This window comes from Petaurus breviceps, unplaced genomic scaffold (assembly GCF_028583685.1).
Source record: "Petaurus breviceps papuanus isolate PSGF00001 unplaced genomic scaffold, PetGlider_PUasm1.0 181, whole genome shotgun sequence".
In the NCBI taxonomy this organism is placed as follows: domain Eukaryota; kingdom Metazoa; phylum Chordata; class Mammalia; order Diprotodontia; family Petauridae; genus Petaurus; species Petaurus breviceps.
The window spans coordinates 4168871-4195904 of record NW_027185784.1 but is presented as its reverse complement, the minus strand read 5'-3'; the positions used below and the strand labels follow the sequence as shown (position 1 = coordinate 4195904).

The 27034-nt window shown below is 35.1% G+C and overlaps 1 protein-coding gene across 3 annotated transcripts in view; it reads left to right on the top strand.

The window, feature by feature from the left end:
* The window catches only part of CADPS2 (calcium dependent secretion activator 2), a 729035-nt gene that overhangs the window by 377332 nt on the left and 324669 nt on the right, over positions 1-27034 (top strand). For all 3 annotated transcript variants that reach the window (XM_069087109.1, XM_069087108.1, XM_069087107.1), the window contains exon 7: positions 10869-10980. In XM_069087109.1, the coding sequence (XP_068943210.1) occupies positions 10869-10980 (112 nt within the window). The remainder of the gene's footprint in view (positions 1-10868; positions 10981-27034) is intronic.

The window sequence follows — 27034 nt, the reverse complement described above, 5'->3', positions numbered from 1 at the left end:
CTGCTAAGTAAAATGTGAGGTTCATTTTGTTTTGGAAGAAAAAATAGGCATTGTAGCATATATTATTGATTTCTTTTCCCTATGCATTTAAGTTAATTGTATGACTGTTAGATGTAGTCTTCTGTAGGAAATATTATTTCAAAAAAGCCTGCTGGTTACATTTTCAAATTTTCATCAAAAGATCCACTGGACATGTTTGCATATCATTCTCATAAAGATTTTATAGACATGAGAAAGTAGATCTATAGTTTGATGATATGCTGTTGAGGACCTCTTTTGGGAATTCTTCAGTCTGATTTTTTTCCCCATCATTTCCAGTGACCTCCCTACACCCATTAATTTTCAAATTCAGAGGCCTTTCTTAGCCTTCATTTTTGACATTCTGTAGTAATAATACAAGACATTTTATCTCTTACCTCTCTGTCTTAACACTAACTGAAACTCCCCTCTTCCCATTGCCTGGAACATTCTCCTTCTTTGTCTTCATTTCTTGGAATTGCTAACTCCTTTCAAGACTTCAGCTCAAGCATTAATTCTTTCAAGTATCCTTTTTTTTAATGCCATCAAGTATTAGCTATCCCATCACTTAGTATTTTCTTTGACTATATCTTGTATTTAATCTTCCTGGAATGCCTCCAAGTAGAACATAATTTATTTATGTCAGGGACTGTCTAAATCTTGTATTTATGTGTCCTGGACATAGGATATAGTGAGCATTTAATAAATACTTATTGATTGCTTGATTTGATTACTATTGCATATTACTTTGAGCAAGTCACTTATCTGGATTTCGGTTTTCTTCTCTGTAAAATGAGGGAATTATACTAAATGTTGCCTAAGTTTCTTTCCAATTTAAAATTCTGTTCTCCAGAAGTAAAAGGGACTTGATGGAAGCTTTGTAAATGCATCTCCATGCTCTTGTAGTTTTTGCTATACTCCGAGTTATATCCACACATTTTAGACCAGAAATGGTAAAGACAATAACCTGGCAAAGATTTGTAATGGAAATACTGCCAAATGCAACTTCACACTTCTAACCTGAAAACTAAACACTAGGTTTGTATAAGCCTATAAACACAAGGTGGAATTTGAGAAAATTACCCTATAAAATGAGTAGCCTGCAGAAAATGTTATGTCCTTTTGTTGTTTCAAAAGGAATATTGGTGTGCTTTGCAAATCTGGACACAAAATACAATTATGAAAAACCACAGAAGAATGTTTCCTTATTGTGTGTCTCTGATATTTAATTTAATTTTTCCTAATATCTTAAGGTAATAGATACAATGTTTGTAGAATTTAACGTATTCACTGCCAAACTATATGAGATAAAATATAGAATATTCTTCCTACCTTATCTTATTTTCGCTTCTATAAAATCTGTTTTGGGTTTCTAAATCTTTTTTATATGGCTGCCTCATTATGGCAATTTCATTCAATAGGAATTGGAACTGCTACAGACTATCATATTTTCAAAAGCCAACAACTCCTACTGCTAAAGTAAAGGTGCATTGCAGGGGCTTTTATTCACTTAAAGAATTACTTTGCAAGTCTGAATTCTCATAAATAATACATTTGTGAAAGTGAAGAAAGATGGCATATTTTCAATAAAAGCAAATTTTATGGAAGAATAATGTATTCTTTTAGTATTTAATATGTTGAAAATAGAAGGATAATTAGTGTTAATTCCTAGAAGTGTTCCAATATGTCAATTAAATAGAAAATATTTTATGCATCTCATAGTTATTCTCTTTTGTACTGTTTTTAAAATTAGTTCATTATAAAACTAAAAATAACCTGTTTTCAAACTGCATAACCTTTTATTTTGAAATGCTATACAAATTATACAAGTGGCACCAGTTTTTATGGTGGAAATCTGCGAATAAGAGAAACTGAGGCAACAGTTCCAAGCATTATACATTTCTTAGCAAAACTAGCAATTGCAAATGAATAGGGTCCAAGGTTTCTCAGTAACCAAGGACACTTCTTACAATCTAGGCAGTTCTTTTAGAGTTGTAAAAGAATCCCCAAAATAGAAAGTGACATGATCTGTAGTAATGTGAGGGTGTTAATGAGCTACTGATTGACTCAAATCAGAAATGGGGGATATCCAGCCTGGGGTACCAGCAGCATAGATTTCTTGGAATATCTGACATCAGTGCATCATGAAATACATTTGATCTTTTCCTAAAAGTGAGTATAGGGTGACTATAATGTTAATGGGATTTAAGATCTTCCCAGCCCATTAATAGACCTTGTAGAGCCCACTAAAGGAAGCTTGCTTAGGGGAGGCTTGCTTGTAGGAAGGACACCTTTTGCTAATTTCTAAGTCACAAGGGTTATGATGCCTTCTGGCTCTGAGAAGTGTATATATACTCTGAGTTGGTATTTTGCTTTGGGGGCTCACTTATGAGAAGTATCTTGTGATTCCTTAGCTGAGATTCTGAGTGACCTTATGTTCAGAACTCCCTGACTGCTCAGATCTAAAGGCTCTCTCAATCTAGGGATGTATGTAAAATGTATAGTTTATTCAGGGAGTCAGAACCTTGGCTGTTGGTCTTTATTTTTCTGCTTGTATTTTCTATGTATTTTTTCTCTTTGTATTTTCTCTACAATTCAGGGTGCTGACTTTTACCTGAACTAGTGAATGTAACTAAAAAAAAGATTGTTAACCCCTTAAACCACTATCTTTCCTAGTAAAGCAGATCCAAGAGCCTGTTCTAGCAGTTATCCTGGGTATGCCAGAGTAGTTGCCACTACAGTGACTTACAAGTGTAAAATACAGAACTAAAGATCCAGGATTACAGAATTTAAAACTTACATAATGATGAAGGAATAGCAACTTGATTAAGCTTTCTTGAAGTAGAGTAATATATATCAGAATTTAATATCATGCAATTCATATATTCATACTAGAATGTTTTTATTTATTTAAACCACGCTGAACCTCCATATTTATGTTCATGAATTGTATGTTCTTTGTAAGAATACACTTGAAATTTAGACTATGAGTACCTTAAGAACAGGGACTGAATTTTACCTTTCTTTGTGTCCCTGGCTCTTAGCACACTGCCTGGCACATAAGAGACAATTAATGCTTGATGACTAGACCTGACTGTGTTCTTGCTATAATCAGGCTCTCCTAACCCTTCCAGAACTACTCCTTTCCCCATTTGCAAACATGTATTTGTAACCTTTTGCTTGACCAAATAAAACGGGAAACATAAAAACATGATAACCAAGAGAAGGCAGCCTCTCTGGGCTTAAGTCCTATTCACTCTCACCACTTATTAATCTCTCTTGTTTTTTTTCTCTTTGGTCATGGTGAATTTCCCATATTGATTTTATTTTTAAAGTACAGAGACAAAAGAAAGTTGCAAGTAGGATTCACCACAAATGGTATCAGCTAACAATCCCAACTGAGCTGTTTTTGCCCAGACAGTGAGGCATAGCTGGAGTAAGGTGGTAGCATATTGGTTGAAGCCTGCTGAGAGTTTTAGGCTAAGAGGGTGGAACAAAATTTTCTTTAACTGGACTATATGGGGTGGTGTGTAGGGCAAGATGGGAAGTGACATTGTAGTACCTTTCACCATTACCTCTTTTATGGTAATTCAGTCAGGGGTGTGGAGAAGTGTATGAATTCACAGGCATTCCTCCCTTCCCCATTTTAGGGAACAAAGCATTCCCCCCCCCAGCTTTCTTGATCTCATATTTCTAAAGATCTCTCCAGAAAGAAAACTTTTTGAAAAGCTGACTTTACAACTGACCCATAGCACAAAGAGATGACTCCAACAGGTAACCCAGAATAATAGTCCAAGGCAATTGATTCATTTCCAAATAAGAAGATGTACAGAATTGTATTACTAGTCAGTACCCACCCAGGAGATTCCACCAATTCTCTCAGTGAAGTTGTCAGTGTATATGGCCACATCCTCCTTAGAAAAATAAAATCAGAATCCCAAATAATGAGTCACTACCCTCAAATCAACAAGAATTTATCCAGTCCTTACTATGTGCCAAGCTAAGTGTTGGAAATACAGTGAAAATAAGAATAACCCATTCACTCAAGGAACTTACAATGTAATGGAGGAGACAACATGCATACAACTATGTTCACAGGAGAGAGTGAAAATATATCTCAGAAGGAAGCTTCTAACATGGTGAGGGAAACTGAGCAAGGCTTCTTGCAGAAGGTAGGATTGGAGTTAAATCTTGAAGGAGCCATTTTGAAGAAAGTGGACGATTCTTTTGGATAGTATCCCCACAATACAATGAGCAAGAATAAAATGCCTTTAAAGCAACCCGTTAAGAGAATGTCCAGAGAGTGTTGGAAGGGAAGCACTAAGACAAGCCATATAGCCTTTTATTTATAAGGAATTATAATTCTAGGAGAAGGCAGCTAGTATAGCAGCTAGGGTATGCCTAGTGTGGCAAGCAAGAAGATACTTTTGTAAGTGCTACCTGACTTACCTTTGGGGAACGTAGGGAAGCATGGTCACATCTTCCACTTCTGGTTGGGAAAGGAAGAAGTCATCTCGGGAAAAAAAAAAGCATAACTGGGTGCTTGGAAGAAGAGAGCAAGAGTAGAATCATACCGAATGTCCTGGAGGCTACATCAGGATGCCTTCCTCCTGCCTTCTTCCTGCCAGGGCTATAGAGGATTGCCTTGTTGAAGTAGGAACTGATTGTATCAATATACTTGCCTTGGCCTACAGTTAGGGAGAATCAGACCAGTATCTGAACTGGGTAGCTGGAGTATCTTTAATCAAACTGGCCTCTATGTGATAGAGTGGAAAAGGGCCTGGAAGGGACCACAGGGGCCCTCTAGTCCAGGGGTTCTTAACTCTTTTATGTGTCATTGACACCTTTTGAAGAATGGTGAAGTCTGTGTACCCCTTCTCAGAATAATGTTTTTAAATGCATAAGATAAAATATGTAGGATTATAAAGGAAACCAATTATTTTGAAATAGTTATAAAAATATTTTTTTAAAAAAAGGTTATGGACTTCAAGTTAAGAATCACTAATCTATTCCCATTTTGCAGATAAGAAAAATGAGGACCAAGAAAGTCAGATGACTTGCCTGAGGAGGCAAAGCTAACAAACATCAGAGGCACCATGATAATTATTCCTAAAATTTTTTCTAATGATTTCATTTCACAATTTAAAAACTTTCAGTGGTCCCTTTGAAGTGTAAATTCTTTACCTTGATATTTAAGCTTATTGTCTTATTCTTCGCTCTTCTCCATCTTTGCCCCCCTTACATATATTATAGTTAAACTGGACTAATTACCGTTTTCAAAATGTACTTTGTTTCCATTTGTTTCTACCCAGAATTCACTTTTCCCCATCAACACTATTTTTTAAAAATCCTAACCTCTCTAAGGCCCAGCTCAAATGACTGTTCTTCCATGAAGTCTTCCCTGACGATCCCAGACAAAAGTAATTGCTCTTTTAGTTGAATTATAGTTGCACCATGGGTGCATCAGTGTTATAGCATATTGCCTTGCATTATAGGTAATTATTAGTCAATAAGGATTTAAGTGATTAATGTGTGCCACACATTATGCTAAATGCTGGGAAAACAAATAAAGGCAAAAATATGGTCCCTGACTGGGTCCAAAGGGGAATAAAACTATGTATACACTTTGACCTAGCAATAACACTACTAGGTCTGTATCTCAAAGAAATCAGATGAAAAGAACCTTATGTATACAAAATTATTAGTATCAGCTTTTTTTTGTGGTGGCAAAGAATTGGAAATAGAGGGAATACACATCAACTGGGGAATGACTGAGAAAGGTGTGGTATATAATTATGATGGAATACTACTGTGTTGTGGGAAATGATAAGGGAGGTGGTGTCAGAAAAAAAATAGCAAGACCTGTAAGAACTGATACAAAGTGAAATGAGAAGAACCAGGAGATCACTGCATAGTAACAGCAAAGTTGTAATGATGACCAATCAACTGTGAATGGCTTGGCTACTCTGATCAGTACAGTGATCTAAGACAATTCCAAAGGACTCATGATGAAAAATGCTATCCAGATAACCTCCAGAGAGAGAACTGATGAACTCTGCAAATTGAAGTATAATTTTCTTACTTTGTATTTCTTGCCTTTTTAAAAAAAAATATGGCTAATATGGAAATATATAATACATGATTTTCATATGTATAATTAATATCATATTGCTTGCCTTCTCAGTGGGTGGGGGAAGGACTGGGAGGGAGGGAAGAATTTGGAACTCAAAAGTTAAAAAGAAAAGAATGTTTAAAATAAATAATAAATTCAAAATATCTTTTTAAAAAACACAAATAAAGCTTCCCTACCAAATGACAGCAATCCTCATGAAATTGGAGTAAGCCACATGATTTTAGATTGCATAGTAGTTGCTAAGTAAATACTTGATGACTGACCAAAAAATATATATATATAATGTTCCTGTCCTCAAGAAACAGAGCCCTAGGTGGCACAATGGATAGAGGCCCAGACTTGGAGTCAGGAAAACCTGAGTTAAAGTCTGATACACTTGCTAGCTGTGTGACCCTGAACAAGCCACTGAATCCTCTTTGCCTGAGTTTCCTTGAGCTGGAGAAAGAAATGGCAAACCATTCCAGTATCTTTGTCAAGAAAATCCCAAATGGGGTCATGAAGAGGCATACACAGTTGAAATGACTGAACAACAACCTCAAGAAACACATTCAAATGGAAACAGCATGTAAGCAACTATATGTGTATCTGTGTATATGTGTGTATACACACATACATACGTATGTGTATATATACATACATACATACAAATACACACAAGTTTTTAGACAGTGAAAATAGGAGTTATTCTCAGAAGATACTAATAATGGTAGAGAGTGGGGGATATTGGAAATAATTTCTTGGAGAAAATGAGATTTGAGGTAAACTTTGAGGAAAACGAGTTAAGTCAGGAGGTGACATTGGGAAGGGAGAGCACTCCAGACGTGGAGAATAGCTAATGAACAGCCTCAGAGTCAGGACCAATGGACTGTCGTGTTCAAGGAACAACAGCAAGGCCAGTGTTGTTGGATTGTGGTATATGTGGAGAGTATATGAGAAGTAGAAAGTTGGAAAAAGGCCAGATTTGGAGGATTTTATACTAGACAGGCAGGAAGGGGCTGAGTTTGAAAGGTTTTAAATGCCAGAGGGTTTTATGTTTGATCCTAGAGGTAATAGAAGTAATAGGGAGCAACTGAAATTTGCTGAGTAGTAGCATAATGTAATCATATCTGCCCTTTAGAAATATCACCTTAGCTGCTGAATGTAGGATGTATCTGAGTGAGGAAAGATTTGAGGGAGGGAGACCAATGAGAAGGCTATTTCGTTTGTTCAGGCATGAGGTTGGCCTGTTTTGTTATTAGAGAGAAGGGAATATATAAAGACATGTGAAAGCAGAAAGTACAAGATTTGGCAATGCATCTCAGTGTTCCTGTTAGACTGTGAACTCCTTAAGAACAGAAAAAGTGTTTTATTAAAAATAGTTTAAATAATCTAATATTTTAATTCGATGTCATTTTAAGTTTAAGATTCTCTTTCTCTCTCATCTCCCCACATTGAGAAGGAAAGAAAAACAAAACCCATTACAAATTCATATAATCAAGGAAATCAAATTCATGAAATTCAGTGTAATGTAACAATTTTATGACTTACAACTTTCACTGGATGCAATCTACAGGTGAATGAATCTATATTCATCCTCACTACCAAGTGCATATTAGGGCTGAGTCATTGCATTTCTTGGGGGGGGGGTGTTCAAAGGTTTCATAATTTGGTTGGAATAAAGAAGTTTGGATGTAGGCAACTATTCCTCATGGCTAGTGTATATGGCCTTGTTGAATCTGATTGGAGGGCTGGCTATAGACAACAATAAAATCCTCAGTGTTTAAGTTGATCTGGTGTCTAAGTGAATCTTTCCTTTTTTATTCTGTTCACTTTAGATTATATCTGTTCACTTGAAGATTCTCCCTAATGAAGGTTGTAAATTTCAGTTGCCCTATAAAAATGTCATATTTAATTTCTCCCAATTTAACTATGTCAGTCTTTAGAGGATTCTCAATCATTGGGACTGTACTCAAAGCCTGGGATGAATTCATATGCCTTCCTTTTTTATTTCTGAAAATCTGCATCTTTCTGAACTCTTGTGAGCTGGGTAGATAAGAAATGGCAAATAGAAAGGACTTGAGAAGCACTTTGTACAATTGAGAAAAAGAAAAAAAAATCCATTGTCAGGTTAAGGGAAGTAGGAATTTTGATTATTTTTCTACCTCTTTCTATACCACCTTCTCTGTGATTGGCAGTGGAAGAAGGAAAGAGGTTAAACAGGGACATTTTCTGTATCTGCAGACTTACGGTGCATCTGGCCTATGAAAAACAAAATATATAATAAAGTGGTGAGAATATTAAGTTGAGTTGGTGTCTAATTAAATCTTCCCTCTACAGAGGCTGTGGCATCAGAACCTTGACAGGAGAGATGTGGTCAACGGTATCTTACTATAATACTATATACTTTATATACTATAAAACAATATTTTATTGTTGTGTTGCCAAACCCCAAACCAGGCTCATCAAGGTCACATGTTAGAAATAGGGGATCTTATAGAAAGGTCAGGTTTAATCAGGGAGATAAATTCAGATTTGGATGTGTTGAGTTTGAGCTGCCACTTAAAGGTAAAGATGTCCAGTAGGCAATTAGATATGTAGCACTGGAACTCAAGGGGGAGAGATCAGGGCTAATAAGCTATAGAGACTTATTTGCATAGAGAGATGATTGTGATTTCATCAGTGTAAATATTCCCACCACCAATCTACAATCCTTTAGTGCCTTGTCATGGTCCTAATAAGTCCAAAACTAATAATGATAATAATTGTATAGTCAACCTGCTATTGAGCCTCTCTAAACTTGGGCAGTTAAAAGATATGCAAAGTGTCCCAAAAATCTTACTTTAGTGTTTGGTTTTATTTGCTTAAACTCTTAGTATAATATTAAACTTTAATTGCTTAATCATTGCAACTGTTCTAAAAACCTTTTAAATATTGGTATAACTAACTATGGCTTGCATTCCACTGGCATAGCTCAAAGAGAAAAAAACAACAATAAAAAACAACCAGGACCTTCTCTACCCCACAATGAAGTAATAGAATAGAATCTAGTTGAGATACCTGTGTATTATAGATTAACAGAAGTTTATTATAAGGGATCTTCTTTTGCTTTTTAATCAAGTAATTTACCATGTCTCATTTATTTTGTTTACCATCCATAGCCTATGGTTAGCAATCGCCATTTTTATCCAAGAATATCTTTATGTTATAGAATTACAAAAACAGTACTTTGTTACTCATTCCTTTTGCTACCAATACAAGTTCCCAACTGTGTAGTGCTATTTCTTCATCATTAAATTTGATTTTATCATTGGCAAATGGATTTACTTTCCAAATATGTAATCTTATTCACATAATCACAGAACTAAAAAGGATTTACTTTATTTGGTTTAAGGATGAATTTTATGTCTTAAATGACAGGATCTGAGAAAAGCTACCATAGTAGACATAATTATAGGTCCCATTTTGTTAAAATTGCAACAGGAAAGATTTCTGTGGCATATTTTCAAAATATAAAGATTCAAAGTGTTTCATAGAAGATGCAAAATGCCTTTTTTTTTTACAAACGAATAGTAAATTCAGCATTTTTTTACTTGGTGACTTTTTCATATGTATTTTTATCGTGTTTATGCATATTCTACTTCCTCTTGTAAAACATGTTATTTTGAACTATGATCTTTCCTTCAAACTGTGCTGACTCTCGCATAGCTTCTGATCTGAACTACTTAGAAGTAATATTTGATAAGATATCTTGTGGTGGAAGTGATTTTTAGGACATGTATTTACAATTAGTTCTCTGTCACGCAAGCCTTCAAATAAACTGAAATAGATTTGTGTGAAATAAAGGAAAGATGCTACTAATTAAAAGATAAGCCAGGAAAACATGTTATTTTCCTACAGTGATTTGGAAAGCCAGATGTCGCCAGACATTTCATTCCTGTGAGAGCATATTGAGAAATTAACTGCAAGACATTAATATATTAATAATGCATTTTCTTTTCTTTTATGTCTTACCAAACAGCATGGTAGGAATGGTTCAAGATAATATTTTAAAAGAATAAAACATTTATTTTCTAAGGAGGACCCAAGAAAAAGGTGAAAAAAATGTTCAAAATTCAAAGGTTTTTGCAGAAGATTGATGTTATGTGTAAAACAGCAAAATTATTTTTAGTCTCATATGGAAAAAAAATATTGAACAAATGCTCAATAGTGAAGTCTTAACTAATTACCACTTTTACCTGAGCTGAACATACCATTACTCTTAGTTTGTGGAGATAGAATTAGCAGTTTCAAATTTTTGTTACTAATAAACTTCTAAAACTGATATTATTCATTACCCAGCTTTATTTGTTTGTTCAGTGGGTTCTTAGTACAGCTGGAGAGTCAAATTACTTTTAACGAACATCAAGTAAACTTTTAGTTAGTTTGTGCTATTCATTAAATCATAATTGAATCATGCATCTGGAGGCTTCATTTTCACTTTTGAATACCTTTGACTTAATTAACGCATATTTATTTCTCATAGGCTAATAATTGCATAATAATCTCAAAGTGTTTTTCTTAATATTACTTTTTCTCCTTGATTGTGCCATCTGTCAGTTCACAACAATCAAAGATAAAAATTAATCTCATTGAACCACAGAAGATGCTGTAAGGTTTAACATTACCTTCTGTGAACATAAATATAATACCAGACAAGATTAAATCCTTCTTTTAAGAAAGTTTTGTTATTTTCTTACAGATGGGGTACCCAAGGAGATTTCACCACTACTCATCCTCGACCAGTAGTTAAAGTAAAGCTCTTCACTGAAAGTACTGGAGTTCTAGCCCTGGAAGATAAGGAATTAGGAAGGGTGAGTTATGTTCAACTTTACAAAATTAAAATGCTGTAAATAGTCATAATGTCACAAAGCATCTAGTTATCATTTATGGTAATAAAATATTTGCCCAAACTGGGTGATGGCTGAAAAAAATGTTATATAAATGTAATGGCATAATTCTACACTGCTAAGGAATGACAGATGAGGAATTCAGAGAAACATGGGAGGATTACACGAAGTGATGCAAAACAAGAAAATCATAGACAAAGGAACAATATACGTAATGGTCACAACAGTTTCAAAACTGTCAACATAGCATCTTAACTCTGGCCAAACACAGTGTTGAATGTTCATACCATACTACCAAACTTAAATCACTCATCTCCCCTTCATGTTAATAACAAATGAACCATTTTCATCATCTAAATACATTTGTTTAGGTTTTGTTGGAGAGTATATTTGGTAAGACAAAATGTCAGTTTACCTTTTAAAATAAAGTTAAAGCTATGAACTATGTGGTGTATAAGTTTGGATGAGTAACCATAGTTCCTCTTGAGAAAGTGAGAAAAAATGGGTAGTCTTAGTCAATTTCCATGGCCATAAAATGCCTCTATAAGCAATGTTATAAATTTGACTGGATAAAACAATGTGAATGACCCAACCCAAGTGATCACCTTGCCTATATCATAAAAACAATTTGGATCTTATAGAAACACTCTTCCTAAGTGAAAGTCAGAACATGGGCAGAGTCAAGATGGCGGAGTAGAAGCAGGACTTCTGCGCAGCTCTGGCTGCCACCTTCCCCAATTCATGTAAAAGGAGACTCTGAACAAACTTTGGAGCTACAGAACCCACAAAATGACACAGAGAAGCTAACATCCCACTGAGTACAGCCCAGAAGGTCGGCAGGAATTGGCCAGCCCAGCGCTCTGGGAGCTGAGCCCAGGCCTGCCTGAGCCAGAGGTTTTAGCCCCAGGGCAGGCCTGACCAACTGCCTGCTGGAGGGACTCCAGATCACCAGCAGCTATGTCGATCCAGAATTATCAACACATAGATGCAAAGGACAAAGTGAGAGGTCAGTGCACTGTGGATTTTGGGACCCAGTAGTTGGGAATGCGTGGCCATCAAATAGGAGCTTCAGCTCCTGGCCTGCAAAGTGTAAGGGGACCAAGCAACCAGTCTGAGGGCTAATCGCTCTTGCTTTAACCTGCTTGGATATGGATTGTGGTCTAGTGTGGAGGTCCTGGGGTGTGTGTCCAGCTTGCCAGAGCGTGTGGAGGCTTCAGCACAGGCACCAAAATAATACCTCCGGCAGCTGAGAAAACCCATTTGGTATGAAGCTCCCCTGTCTGGTAGCAGAGTCCTACTGTGGTGAAAAGCCCAAAAGTCAAGTAATTGAGTGGCAACATAACCAGGCAAAGGAAACAAAGCAAACAGAAGAACCCAACATTAGACTCCTATTTTGGGGACAGAAAGGATCAAAGCATGGAACAGGAGGAAGACAGTGAAGTCAGAATTCCTGCACCAAAAGCTTCAAAGGAAAATATGAGCTGGTTACAGGCCATAGAGGACCTTAAGAAGCAGATAAGAGAAGTGGAGGAAAAATTGGGAATAGAAATGAGAACAATGCAAGAAAATTATGAAATGAGAGTCAACAGCCTGACTGAGGAAAATAACACCTTAAAAAACAGACTAGCTCAAATGGCAAAAGAGGTTCAAAAAAGCAATGAGAAGAAGAATGCCTTAAAAAGCTTCATTTGCCAGATGGAAAAAGAATCTCAAAAACTCACTGAGGAGGATCATTGCTTCAGAATTAGATTGGAACAAATGGAAGCTAATGACTTTATGAGAAATTAAGATGCTGTTAAACAGATCCAAAAAAATGAAAGAATAGAAGGCAATGTGAAATATCTCATTGGAAAAACCACTGACCTGGAAAATAGTTCCAGGAGAGAGAATTTAAAAATTATTGGACTACCTGAAAGCCATGATCAAAGAAAGAACCTAGAAATCATCCTGTAAGAAATCCTCAAGGAAAACTGCCCTGATGTTTTAGGACCAGAGGGCAAAATAGAGGTTGAAAGAATCCACTGATCACCTCCTGCAAAAGATCCCAAAAAGACAACTCCTAGGTATATTATAGCCAGGTTCTGGAATTCCCAGATCAAGGAGAGAATATTACAAGCAGCCAGGAAGAAACAATTTGAATATTGTGGAAACACAATCAGGATAACCCAGCATCTGGCAGCTTCTACACTGAGGGATTGAAGGGCTTGGAATGTGATATTCTGGAAGGCAAAGGAGCTGGGATTAAAACCAAGAGTCACCTACCCAGCAAAACTGAGTATCATGTTTCAGGGGAAAATATGGTCATTCAGTGGAATAGAGGACTTTCAAGCATTCTTGATGAAAAAAACAGAGTTGAATAGAAAATTTGACATTCAGATACAAGAAGCAAGAGAAGCATGAGAAGGTAAAGAGGGAAAAGAAATCATAAGGAACTTATCAAAGTTGAACTATTAACATTCCTACATGGAAAAAGAATAATTGCAACTGATGAAACTTTTCTCAGTATGAAAATTGTTGAAGGGAATGTTGCTTGAACTTATTCTTTACTGAATCTATTTTCTTATTCTTTCTTATTCTTTACTGAATCTATTATTTTTTATTTGGATTAGTTATAGATGCTCTTTTTATCCTATGTGTCTATCAAAATAAAAAAAAAATGTCCTAGGAAAGAAAAATCTCCCAGTAATTTATTCATTTATTTTGATCACCTCAGTATATCCTGCTTTTGTAAGTTACTACCTGGCATGACCTTGGAAAAGTTACTTAATAGTTCTGGGCTTCAGTTATCCATCTATAAAATAATGGGGTTGGAAATATCATCTGTGATATATGAGGTTGTGTCTGGCTCAAAAAATCTATGATACTATGATCATCACTCAACTAGAATTTATTGGGACTTTACTATGTTAATTTTTATGGTCCAAACTGATTACTTTTGATGGGGATGGCATTGAGTTAATGATATTCATTGCTGTGTTCCTGTATTATAAAACACCAACAATACTATGCCTGCTGGGTTTGCATTCTATAATTTTTTTGCCTTCAGGTTTTTCTTCGTTCCTTCTCATAGATCAGGAATTACTGATGATTCATTCCAACTGCAGAATAAAATTTTCCCCTTCCTTCTCTTTTTTTGTCCAGGTGTTTATCTTAGTAATAGAGTCATATCACATTAAGCTAGTAAGTATTCCTGTCTGACATGACAACTTGGAAATTTTTTAGTTTTAGCCTTCAGGTTATATGAGATGAAATTGAACCTTACTTGATGAGTTTCATAAATTTCAAATTTGGTAAATTTACCTATTAAAAACTATCTGTATTATCTGAATGCTTCCAGATTCCTTGGTGCTATTCTCATCATTATCAGAAGAGATCTTTCAGATTTGTCTTCCTTATTCAGTACCTCAGTTAAAATAAGGAGAGTATATATCTTGCATGTAGTCAGTCTGCAATTCTAAAATCCTACAAGTCTATGGTTGGTTAACAAAGAATATATTTTGAAGTCCCTGAAATAAATAGATACATAGGCAATAATTTATTGAAAATGTTGTGTTTGAGAGTGAGAAGCAAACTAGTATGTCATATTTACATCTCTTAAAAAAAGTTATGATGAATGTCTTTAACACAAATTCTAGGGCCACAACTCATGTCTTCAGAGTAAAGCAATAACATGATTTATGTTTTTTCCTAAACCTCAGCTATATTAATAGATATTTTCCCTTTGAATCTAATTCTTTTTAGCATTAAAATGAATTTTGTTCATTTTTGCTGACACTGAATCATGAAGGGAAAAACACTTAACTGTTTTTTTTTTAATGAAAAACAGTTTTCAATGATGTATTATTTTCTCCTGAATGACACCTACTGGTATAAGATTTGACCTCCAACAATAGAGAACGCAACAGATTGCTCATTCCAACTTTGAAGAGATTGTTAGTTTTTTACAGAAGCCACCCATTTTCCAATGTCACCAAGCCAATGTCTGGAGGGTTTATTTGTCCCATTGAGGCAGGCACAAAGAAAATGAATCCTCAGCTCTCCCACTGACTGCATGAGTGATCTTGTCCTTGTCTCTACACACTCTCTCACTCTTTTCATGTACATAATCTCTTCCAGCCCTAACATTCTACAAATCTCAGTATTTGTTACCAGCATATTATTGAAAACCTAGCATCTTACTGATTGGAATAATAAGACAAGGAATTTTGAAAAGAGATAGCTTCACAAGGATGCTAATCTGTAGGATCTAAAGTCACAACACACACAATAAAAGCCCATGCCTTTCAGTTCCTTTTTCCTTGGTACAAAACAGTAAGTGATTTGGATCCCACTTTTAGGCCTTTTAAAGGCCTATTTGTATTTGAACAAAAGTCTTCTCTAAAACACACCTGATAAATATTTGTCTGGTCCCCATCTAATCTTTCTGCAAAAATCCCCAGTGAAAGGAATCTGGGTTGAGACAATCCTTTTCATTTTTTTAGAAAGATTTAATTGTTACAAAGTTTTCATTGCATCAGGCCTCATTTTAAAATTTCTTTGACATTATGATCCTTGGATTTGAGTTTTGCTGCCTGAGGCCAAGGAGAATATGCCTAATCCCTCTTTTATGTGATTGCCCTTCAAATGCTTGAAAACTACTCTCCCAGCCTCTTTGCTACAGACTAAATAGTTATGGATCTTTTAACCAACTTACATATGAGCTAATCTCAAATCCTTTCACCATCCTAGTTGACCTCCTCTTGATACACTCTTGCTTTTCAATTTTTCCTCAAATGTGGCACCTAGAGCTGAGCACAGTACTCCAGGTATGGTCTGATGCTGGTCTCTCTGTCTTACTCCAAAGTCTCATCAGTTAACTGCCTTTCTACTTCTAAAGGAGAGAACTGTGCATGCATCATAGGACATGCCAACCCAGGTGATAAGTCAAACAGTAATTTGAAAAGGGCGACTAGGTGGTACAGTGGTCTTGGAATCAGGAAGACTCATCTTCCAAGTTCAAATCTGGCCTCAGACCCTTACTAGCTGTGTGACCCTGGGAAAGTCACTTAACCCTGTCTGCCTCAGTTTCCTCATCTGTAAAATGAGCTGTAGAAGGAAATAGCAAACCACTCAAGCATCTTTGCCAAGGAAACCACAAAAGGGATCACAACAAGTTAGAAACGACTAAGCAATATCAGTTGATCTCTGGATGTTATTATGACCTATTATTGATCATAAGCAATTGTTAGCATTGGCAGCTACCGCTCTGAGGCATTAGTTGGGAAGCTTGCTTGTCAATATTACTACAGTATTAGATGTACATAATTTTTAAAAAAACTTTTGATATATGCTGTGATATTTATTAAGCTAAATGAACATTCTTATTTCTTATGTACTATAAATAACCATTATCAGTAACCTCAGTAGTCTGAAGCCAGGAACTGAGGACTAATTTTTAAGGACTATATTTTAAAAAAGTAAAAAAGGAAATATTGAATTTGTGCTTTCTTTACTGAATGAAGAGGTAAGGGAAATGTTAACAGGAATGTAGAAGTGAAAAGAAAGGAAGGTAAATAAGTAGAAGGAAACAGGAGTATTAAATGCAACATATTGTTAGCTTTAAAAGCCATTATTTATCTGTACCTTACAAAACAAGAAAATTCTGTATTCAGAGAAAGTATTTAGAATCTGTGCAGAGGGAAGTAGATGGGTAGCAAGTTGTAATCTGAGGAAAGATGGCAAAGTGATCTTGTTGTCACTTCTCTCTGCATCTCCCCTGCCTCCTGGGTGCCCTGGGCCATGTTAGTTCCCAAATTAATAGGACAGATTTAGCAAACATTGCATTAACTTTGTTGTGTCAATGAGGGAGGGTCCCAAGGGCATCAAAGTCAGTAAGTGGCTGCCAAAAATCTTAGGATATACAGTGACAAGGACATTTCTGCTTCATCTGTCACCTCCCCTGCCTGTCTGACCTCTCTTGTACTTCTTAGATATGATCCATTATACATTTTTTTTGCTTATTTTTTTAAACCTCAGTAGGAACTTCACATTTTGATTTGGAAATTTGGCCTCTTCCTAAAAAAAACAGATTAATTTTGGTGTAATTTGGAAAAATAAAATGTATTTTTTAATTCAATATGCTGTCCTGAAAGTATCCTTCTCATGTATGTCTGCCAATTCATCTTTTTTCTAACACACAACACTTCTGTCTACCTGAGTCTACTTTACCTGTCACATCAACATAATCTAATAATTTTTGGCTTATAAGTACTGACTTTCAAGGAATTTCTTGATTGTATGAAATTCATTTTTACTATATATTCTAGTAAATTAAAAGAGTAATGAGAGAGGTTGTTTTGAAATTAGAACACATCTTCTTTTCTGGATACCTTAGCTCTTTGAAATCAAAATACAGCCTTATGTTTTATAAGTTTCCTTTGCCAACAGAAAGATTATAGCAGATGTATCATGTTCTACTCTGTGATGTAAGGATATGTTTGATATTGTGGTCATTAGCTTTATTTATTCTTTACACTAGAAGTAATTAGGAAATGGGTTTTCCATCTTTAGAAGCTACCTAAATTAATTACAGGCCACTAGGTACCACAGTGAATAAGTCTGGAATCAGGAAGACTCATCTTCCTAAATTCAAATTTGGCCTCAGACACTTACTCTGTGATCTTGGGTAAGTCACTTAAATCCATTTGCCTCAATTTCTTCATCTGTGAAATGAGCTGGAGAAGGAAAATGGCAAACCACTCCAGTATCTTTGCCAGGAATACCCCAAATGAGGTCACAAAGAATCAGATATGACTGAAAAATGACTGAACAACAACAAATTAATTATACAATTGCTAAATACAATAATATCTCTTTAGTAATAATAGTAAGGTTTTTGGCTATGAAATAATGATTCTGTAAAATGATATAGTAAACATTATTATTAAGCAGTAATCCTATTGTTATAAGATATGTTTATAGTAATGAGACTTTTAAAAACTCAACAATTTTAGCAGAATTTACATATTCAAATAGGTAGCTAGGAAGTGCCATGGATAGAGCATGGATTTGGAGTCAGAGAGACCTGCATTTATGTCCTGCCTCAGACAATGTACTAGCTGTATAGCTTTACCCAAATCACTTAATCTCGGGGTCTCAGATTCCAAGGCTGTAAATTGGAGGCCCCTTAAATGTAGCTATGTTGAGAAGTTATATGGATATTTTAGGGCTGCTACCATAGAATTTTTTATTTACTTTTTAAAATTTCCTTCAGAAGTTTATGAGCCATCATAATCCTATCAAATTATAGTCATGCCTCATTGTTTCTTTTTGCCAAAAATGGCACTACCTACTTTATTAACAACATTTTACTATGATCAAATTCTGGCTTTTTCCAGAAATAACATCCAGTCTCAACTGTCAAAGAATTGTTCTTTGTTCTCGTTAAGAACTTTTGAAAAATGTGCCATGTTCTTTAAAGACTTCCATATATATATATGGTGTATAAGTGCTGAAACCCATGTTTAAAAAAACATGTTGTACTCCCTCCTTGTATGTTCCACTGAGAGTAAGGCATTGCTGAATCCTGAGGAGAGATACATACTTACTTATCAGAGTGAAATTTTCAAGGAGGTGAAAATGATGAAAAATACATTCACAAATATAAAATGTTTCCTTGAAATATGGAGAACTGAAAGTCACATGTATTTTGGGGTTTTAGTCTTGCTATTTAAGAGGTAATTCTTCTGGGTAGCCATATGGCACTGCTGGACTGTCCTGCATTAATGTCCTGAACATAGACTGTTGGACCTGGAGCCCAGAAAACTCATCTTTGTGAGTTCAAATCTGCTCCTAGACATTTATCAGCTGTGATCCTGGGCAAGTCACTTAACCCTCTTTGCCTCAGTTTCCTCATCTGTAAAATGAGATGGAGAAGGAAATGACAAACCACTCCAGTATTCTTGCCAAGAAAACTCCAAATAGAATCATGAAGAGCCAGATACTGTTGAACAAGAAGTACTTCTGTTTCATTAGAAGAATGAAGATGTTTAAAACTAATAATCCAAAATGACAGCTCTTTTGTTTGTTTTTCACATGTGTAAATACTATGATGAAACAGCAGGTGGTATTTAATTATTGGTACATTTTGAATATATAGATAATTTAGTCTTGTTACACTGATTATTTCATTAAACTCAACCATTGTCTTTTGAAGCTGATCGTCACAGTTTAATGCAGTAAGTAATAATTAGCTTTCATCGTTATAATTTTCATCAGGTTGTTTCCTCTGTTTGTATTGTGAAAGCATCTTGGGATGGCCATCTGACTATCACAATGTGCCTCCTGTTGTCTGTTGCTGAATTTTTACAACAGGAAGGTATTATTTAAAATAGTTCTATATTCCAATGAGAAGCTACCCAAGAGGGGAAAACCATCACTTTCAAAAACTTAAAAGCATTAGGCAGTCTACTTTTTCCTGTCTTTTTTTGTGAAGTTTAAATAGGGCACTTTTGTCCCTGGTGTATTGACTTTTTAGCTGATGCACAGTTAAATTCTGAAGCAAAATATCTGTGTATGTTTAGTCTTTAGAAGACACTTTTTGGCATCCTGAATTCATTAACAAACCATTCTATGGTGGCTAAGTATGCCATAGATGTAGTTATTTGGGACCTGGAGAAGCAGTAAACATCTTTAAAGCATCTTACTTACAATTAAGATAAAGTTTATTCAACATTAGCTTGAACCAAATTGCACTACGTGTCAACCTCTGTTCTTTTATTCCTTTCTCCCATATCTACATCTTTAGAACATCTAGTAAGAGGACAGAATGAAGAATTGTATTTTAACTCACCCTTACTATGCAAAATGATAAGAAACTGACAAAAAAAAAAAGAACATTCAAAGACATGAAGTTCCTGACAGGTAATCATTTTTAAAAAGCAGGGGCATGCTGTCCACACCCATTATGTGCTCTGGGCATCTCCCCAATCCCCAAACTCTAGGCCCAGTGCTACCAACTTTAGATGAGTCAGCATCTCAGGGGAGAATTAAAAAGCTGAAATTAACAGCTCAGGATAGATATTCATTAAAAGCCACCCTCCTACCCATCATAACATAATGGGCTCTCACTTTTGTAGAAATTCATCCATTTTCTTAGACCACTTAGCTGATGTAAGTTTAAGTGTTTAACCCCCAAAGTAAATGAATGTGTGTATATGTGTGTGTGTGTGTGTGTGTTGGAGGGAGGTAGCAGAGACTAAAGAAATGAGAAAACAAAGAACAACTGCTACCACAGACAAGATTTTTAAGATGTCTGTTCAACCTGTGATTTCACTGATATAATCAGTGATGTTCTGGTAAATATTTAACTAGCCCACTGGAAGAAAAATGTAAGTTTAATCTGAATTATTAACATTTTCTCTATCACTTCAAGTCTAGGCCGTCAAAACAAACAAGCAAACAATAAAACAAGCCCAGATTAGTAGCCTTGCAAATTTGTCTGCAATTTCTGAGTTGTAAATGCCCTTACTGGGGCAGCTAGATGGACAGTGGATAGAGCATTGGTCCTGGCATCAGAAAGACCTGGGTTCTTACTAGCTGTGTGACCCTGGGCAAGTCACTTAACCCTGTTTCCCTCAATTCTTCATCTGTAAAAAATAAGCAGGAGAAGGAAATGGCAAACCACTCCAGTATCTTTGCCAAGAGAACCCCAAATGGGGTCGTGAAGAGATGGATGTGACTGAAATGACTGAACAACAACAAAATGCCCACAGTAATCTGCTGATCCAGTTCAAGCTGATTCCATTATGTCCCCAGTGTGTAGGGAATTCCTGATCAGGAAGTCCCTTTACCAATGTATATGGGCATCTCCTCTTCTACTTTTAGTCCTTGAGATTGCCTGGAGAATTCAGAGGCTACCAGTGTTTATCAGAGATGCATGAAATGATAAATTGCAAACTGATCAGAATGAAGAGAATGATGTGTATGGTAACAACAATATTGTTTTAAGAACAACTTTGAGTGATTATAATCATGTTGGCTATCATAAGTACCCAAATCAACTACAAAGTACATATGAAGGAAAATGCATCCAGAGAAAGAGCTGATAAATAGAAGTATGTAGAGAAGGACTTTACATATATATATATGTGTGTGTGTGTGTGTGTGTGTGTGTGTGTGTGTGTGAAATCATATATATATATATATATATATATATATATATATATATATTTGTGTCCAATGGTAGCCATCTCTTGGGTGGGGGGGAGTGGGAGGAGATGGAAAGGAAAAAAAGGAAAGTTACATGATAACTCTATTATATATTTAAAAGGAATAGCAAATTATACAAAATAGATTTGCAGTTTCATGGTCTATATATATTTTTTTCTATTCTATGTTATAGAGATACTTGTTTTATTTCTTAAGTTCAGAATAAAATAAAATTTAAAAAAATTAAAAATTTTGAAGATAACACTTGAATGCAAGTGATCTAAACTCTGAAATGGATTCTTTATCAAGTATAGTATACACTGGAGCCTGTTTTTTAAAAAGGAGGAAGTTTAAAAAATTAAATTATACAAGAACTCTTGCAGCAAAATTTGAACAAATTTGTGTGATACAGAGTGAAATAGTGTATTAACATAGAAAAAGAACTGTCTCTGGAATCTGGTGACCTAGGTTCCAATCTTACCTCTGACTCTTTATGGGATATTAGATGAGTCACTTGTCTAAGCCTCAGTTTCCTTATCTGTAAAAGGAGTAGGTTTAACTAGATGCTTTCCAAGGTCCCTTCCTACTCTAAATTCATGATCTTATGTGAGAGATTTATCCTTTTCTTAAAAAAGCTGACCTGGAAAATGGCATGAAGAGAGATAATTTAGCCATCAGTGATTTCCCAGACAGGCAAAATGAAGCAAAAAACCTAGGTACTATATGCCTAGAAATCACAAAAGAAAATTACCTCCAAAAATTAGAACCAGAGGACAAAGTAAAATGGAATCCATGAGTCAATACCAAAGAAATTGCAGGAGAAATATACCTAAAAATGTGATGGTCAGCTTCAGAACTCACAGATCAAAGAAGTAATACTAAAAATGGCTACACAGATGATTACATGCTAAAGAATCTCAATCAGAATTTTTAGGATATCACAAAAAGTAGAAAAAGAAATGCTAGGATATGATATTCTGACAAGAAAATGAAAATAGTTTATGCCCAGGAATAAATCTACCCAATTGAGCAAAATCTAGAAAAATTATTTGATCAGAATTAGATACCTGCAAGCATTTCTATTGAGAAAACGAGAAGCTGGTTAGAGTCTTGAAATCCAAGCTCAGTGGACAAAAACAAAACAAAAACTTTTCAAAGGTAATTAAGTTGGAACACCAGAAGATGACTAACTGCTGATGATCCAGTAGCTTTATTTATTCAACGTGCATTCATTTACCACTTAAGGTACTTCGATCTTTAATTCTTTGCAGTTTAACTTCCAAACTCATCACCCAACTGAAAATATTCTCTCCAAAGTTAGCAGTAATCTATTAAGGTTGATTCCCAAGAAATGCAAACCCAGTGGCTAAAAGAAGGATGACTGAAATAGGAAAATTTAGAGGAAGGCTTGATAGGTATTGAGTTTAAGATATTGATAGACCATCCAAGTCAAGATGTATAGCAGACATTTAGTGATGCTCAGGAGAGAAGTTAAGACTGAATATATAGATGTGAAGTCTTTCTGTATATGTATATGATGGAACAGGCAAAGGAAATTAATAATGAACCTAGAAATTCAAAGGAGAAGAGTGTACGTTCTCATTTACAGAATCTGGAGCTATCTTATACTAATCATACCCTTACTTCCATCCCATCCCTTCTCTTCCCCTGCCTCACCCCCTGTCACCTTCAAACCTAGACCCAAATCTCTGGGTTTTATACTCCTTTCTTTCTTTATAAATGTAGCTTTCAGCCATGACAATAATGGCAGAATAGAGGCAGGAATTCATGTGAACTCTCCCAAATTTCCCTCCAAACAAATTTAAAATAACACCTAAAATTAAATGCTGGAGTGGCAGAGCCAACCAAAGGTCAAGGTAATCACATGGAGCCTACGGTGGGAGGAGCTTGCCAAAAGAGCAGAACAGGAATGGTGGAACAGTAAGGAGCAGAGAAGAGAAAAGTTAGATCAGAGCTGGGAGCAGGCAGAACTGAGAGAATGCTTGTGTTTTCCGTGCTCTGTTGATCTGTGTTACTTTCTGAGAACTGATGTTGTTCTGACAGACAAAAGCCTTGTCTGTTGTTCCATTAGACAGAAGCACCCGGTCTGTCCTGAAAGAGGACTTTACAGTTGTTACAGAAGTCTTAAAAGAGGACTTTACATAAAGGAATTCCTTGAAGAACTCAGAATGGATTTTCAGAATCACATAAGAGAGGTAGAGGAAAAATTTGGAAAAGAAATGTTATGAAATAAAATTTTGAAAAGAGAGTCAACAGCATAATAAAAGAGGCACAAATATGCACTGAAAAAAAGAACTCTTTAAAAAAATAGAATTGGCAAAATGGCAAAATTCACTGGAGAAAAACTTAAAAAATAAAATTGACAAAATGGAAAAAGAGGCACAAAATCTCATTGAAGAAAATATAAATTTAGTTTTCTCTTGATTCTTATTTAAATAACTGTCTCCCCTAGTTGCTTTCCTTTTTCTACTCCATATTTTTACTAGTAGTACTAGTAGTAGTACTTATAGTAGTAGTAATAGTACTAGAACTAGTACTATTACTACTACTACTACTGTGTTTTTTTCTTTACTTGACTAGCCAAGATTAGAGTGAGTACCAGAAATACCCACTGCCTTTCCCTACCCCCTGTTATGTTTGACTAGTCTTCTCTTTGGAGTACTAATTAACAGAAATAGTGTATTCTATCCTTGTCTTACCTTTACTTTCCTGGTGCATTCCCCCCTTTTTAAGCATTCTTTCTCTCATCTCCCAACTAACCCTTAGAAATTAGAGTATTCAAAAAAAAAAGACTCTCTTCTCTCCATCACCTACCTTTTTACTGAGAAAATGAAAGTTGGTCATCATCATCACTATCACCATCATCACTACCATTTAAATAGTACCTGATATGTGGCAGTCTCTGTGTTAAGCATTTTACAATTATCTCATCCTTACAACAACCTGTAGGAGTAGTAATTATAATAGTAAGTATGAAACAATTACTGTGTAGCAAGCATTGTGCTAAGGTTTCTACAATTATTATCTCATTTCATCCTCACAACAATACTAGAAGATAGGTGCTATTATTATCCCCATTATGCAGATGATCTAAGGCTAGCAGAGGTCAAGTGACTTGCTCAAAGTCACACAGTTAGTAAATATCTAAATTCAAATTTGAATTCAGGTCTTCTTGACTTTAGGCCCAGCAATTCATCCACTTTACTCTAGCCATTATCCACTGTGTCACCAAGGGACATGAGGTCCTTTATCCCCCTTATTCTACATGTTAGAACTTTCTCATTCCACATGCTATCTAACAAAAAAATACAAAATGCAAAAAACTTCTCAACAATTAAATCTGTACAAAAGTAGAATAGGGAATCATTAGTTGAAGACCCATTACTATTTACTCAGAAAGGCATAGATAGCATTTTTCTGTTCACATATGGGTTTATCTAGATGAGATGCTGTGATTTTTGAGATCTTCCATATACCAAATTAGATAACCTTAATATTAATATTATATATTTATTTTGTATATTTATATATGTGTATTTAGCTATATATGTGGAGATACATGTATAGAAATTCAAAAAGCTTTAGACTATAGGCAGAATTATAGATAAATAATTTTTCATCCTGTTTTAAAGAAAATATTAATATCTACTTTTATTTTAATAGTCTCTACTAGAAGCCTGCCCTGGCCATTATATTAGTAACATTTGGTGCAAAATTGGATGAAATTTAGTTTTATCAAATAACTATCTACTTCAATTCACCATGTACATTTTTCTAGTAAGTAATCAAAGTGAAGCTGAAATGACTATAAAAAGTGTTTTTCTTCCTGTAAAGTATAAGAAACTACTCACATAACTTATAGTTAAATCTCAATTATTATAATAGCAATAAAGGCTTACATTTATATCTTATTTTATAGTTTTAAAGTATTTCACATATATTTTTCATTACTAATGGCAACAGAAGAATGCAGAGAAGTGAATAATAATACATCATACTAAAAGTCATACATTTGTGACATTCAGATATAAAATTTTTTTTCCCTGAAAAGACCTGCATTGTATCTGGATCAGGAGTTTTGAGATTAACATTCTCAGGATTTTTGTTGTTGTTGTACTAGAAATATTCTGAGTCAAAGATTTTTTGAATTAAGAGAAGTTCAGGCTTGGAGATCTTTAGATATACAGAGATATTATTTTTATAGCATTTGTTAATGAGCAAAAAACAATAATTTGAATAATTATATGTGATAATAAAATTTGAATTCCCTAAAGACACCGTATTTGACAACAAGGGAAGAGGATATAAAATATGATGAACAAAAGGGAAAGGAAAGAGCAAGACATTCCACAGACTTTTCACAAAATGAATAATCAACATTCACATAATTGAAGATTGGGTTACCCCCCCCCCCAACAGCTATAAAGTTAAGCAGAAATGTGAATATTGTTCCCTGTTCACAAATCATCAAAAAATAGTACCATTTTGAACTGACCTACCACTGCACATTCTTAAATCAGACGATTTTGTCTCCCTGGTGAGATGGAGAATATTTGATGGCAGTTTATTCCATTTTGTAAAACTTCTCACCATCATCACCTATTCTTCCTTACTTATTTCTGGTCCCAGAAAAAGAAGTTTGTTTTTTTAATACTTGAAAAAGCCAAATCTTTTACCTGTTCCAAGTTATTTTTTTATGTCCTAAAAGAGGATTAATTATAAACTAAATGTGTTAATGTAATAATTCTTTTCTCTCTTTTACTACCAGCCTTTTGGAAAAAATTTTATACACTCATTGCTTCAGCTTTTTGTTCATTCATTTTCAATCATATCCAACTCTTTGCGACCCCATTTAGAGTTTTCTTTTTTTGTTTATTTGTTTAATTAATCTTTTATTTATTTTTAGTTTTCAACATTCATTTCCACAAGATTTTGAGTTACAAATTTTCTCCCTATCTTTCCCCTTCCTCCCCACCCCAAGATAGCAAGCCTACTAAATACCCCTTCCCCCAGTCTGCTCTCTCTTATATCTTCCTTCATTCCCCTCCCCTAACTTTCTAGTATGGCCATATGGATTTCTATAACCCTTTGGGGTTTTCTTATCAAACTATCTTTGACATTTCCTTCTCCAGCTCATTTTATAGATGAGACAAACATGTTTAAGGGACTTGCCCAGGGTCACACATCTAGCAAATTACTAAGGCCAGATTTGAGCTCATAAAGAGAAGTCTTTCTGACTGACATCCCAACACTCTATCCACTGTGCCTCCAAATGCCCAATGCTTCAATTATTTCACCATCTATTCTGTTTTTCCATGTTTTTAAAGCCTTTTATAAGTCTATGTTTTGTTTTTACTGTAGTTATCTCATGATTATATTCTTCCCCAATCTAACCTCTCTCAAAACAACAAAAAAAGTTAAGCATAGCCAATGGACAAAGCAAGCAAGTCTAACAATATATCCTTTATTCTCTGTTTATAGTCTCTTACCTTTCTAATTTGAGGAAGTAATAATCCCTCCATTCTTTGTTTAAGTGACTTGCCCAGGGTCACACAGCTAGCAAGTGTATGAGGCCAGATTTAAACTCAGGAAGATGAGTCTTCCTAATTCCAGGCATGGTGCTCTATCCATTGTGCAACCTAGCTGTCCAGCCAGTCTTTTATTAACTAATATGGTTCATAACATTGTTAACATCAACCCCAAAGCATTAATTAATTGCTTTTTATGTACAAGGAACTTGGTATTGGAGGATACAAATAAAATTAATGAAACAACTCTTACTCTGTAGGAGTTTACATTCTAATAGGAG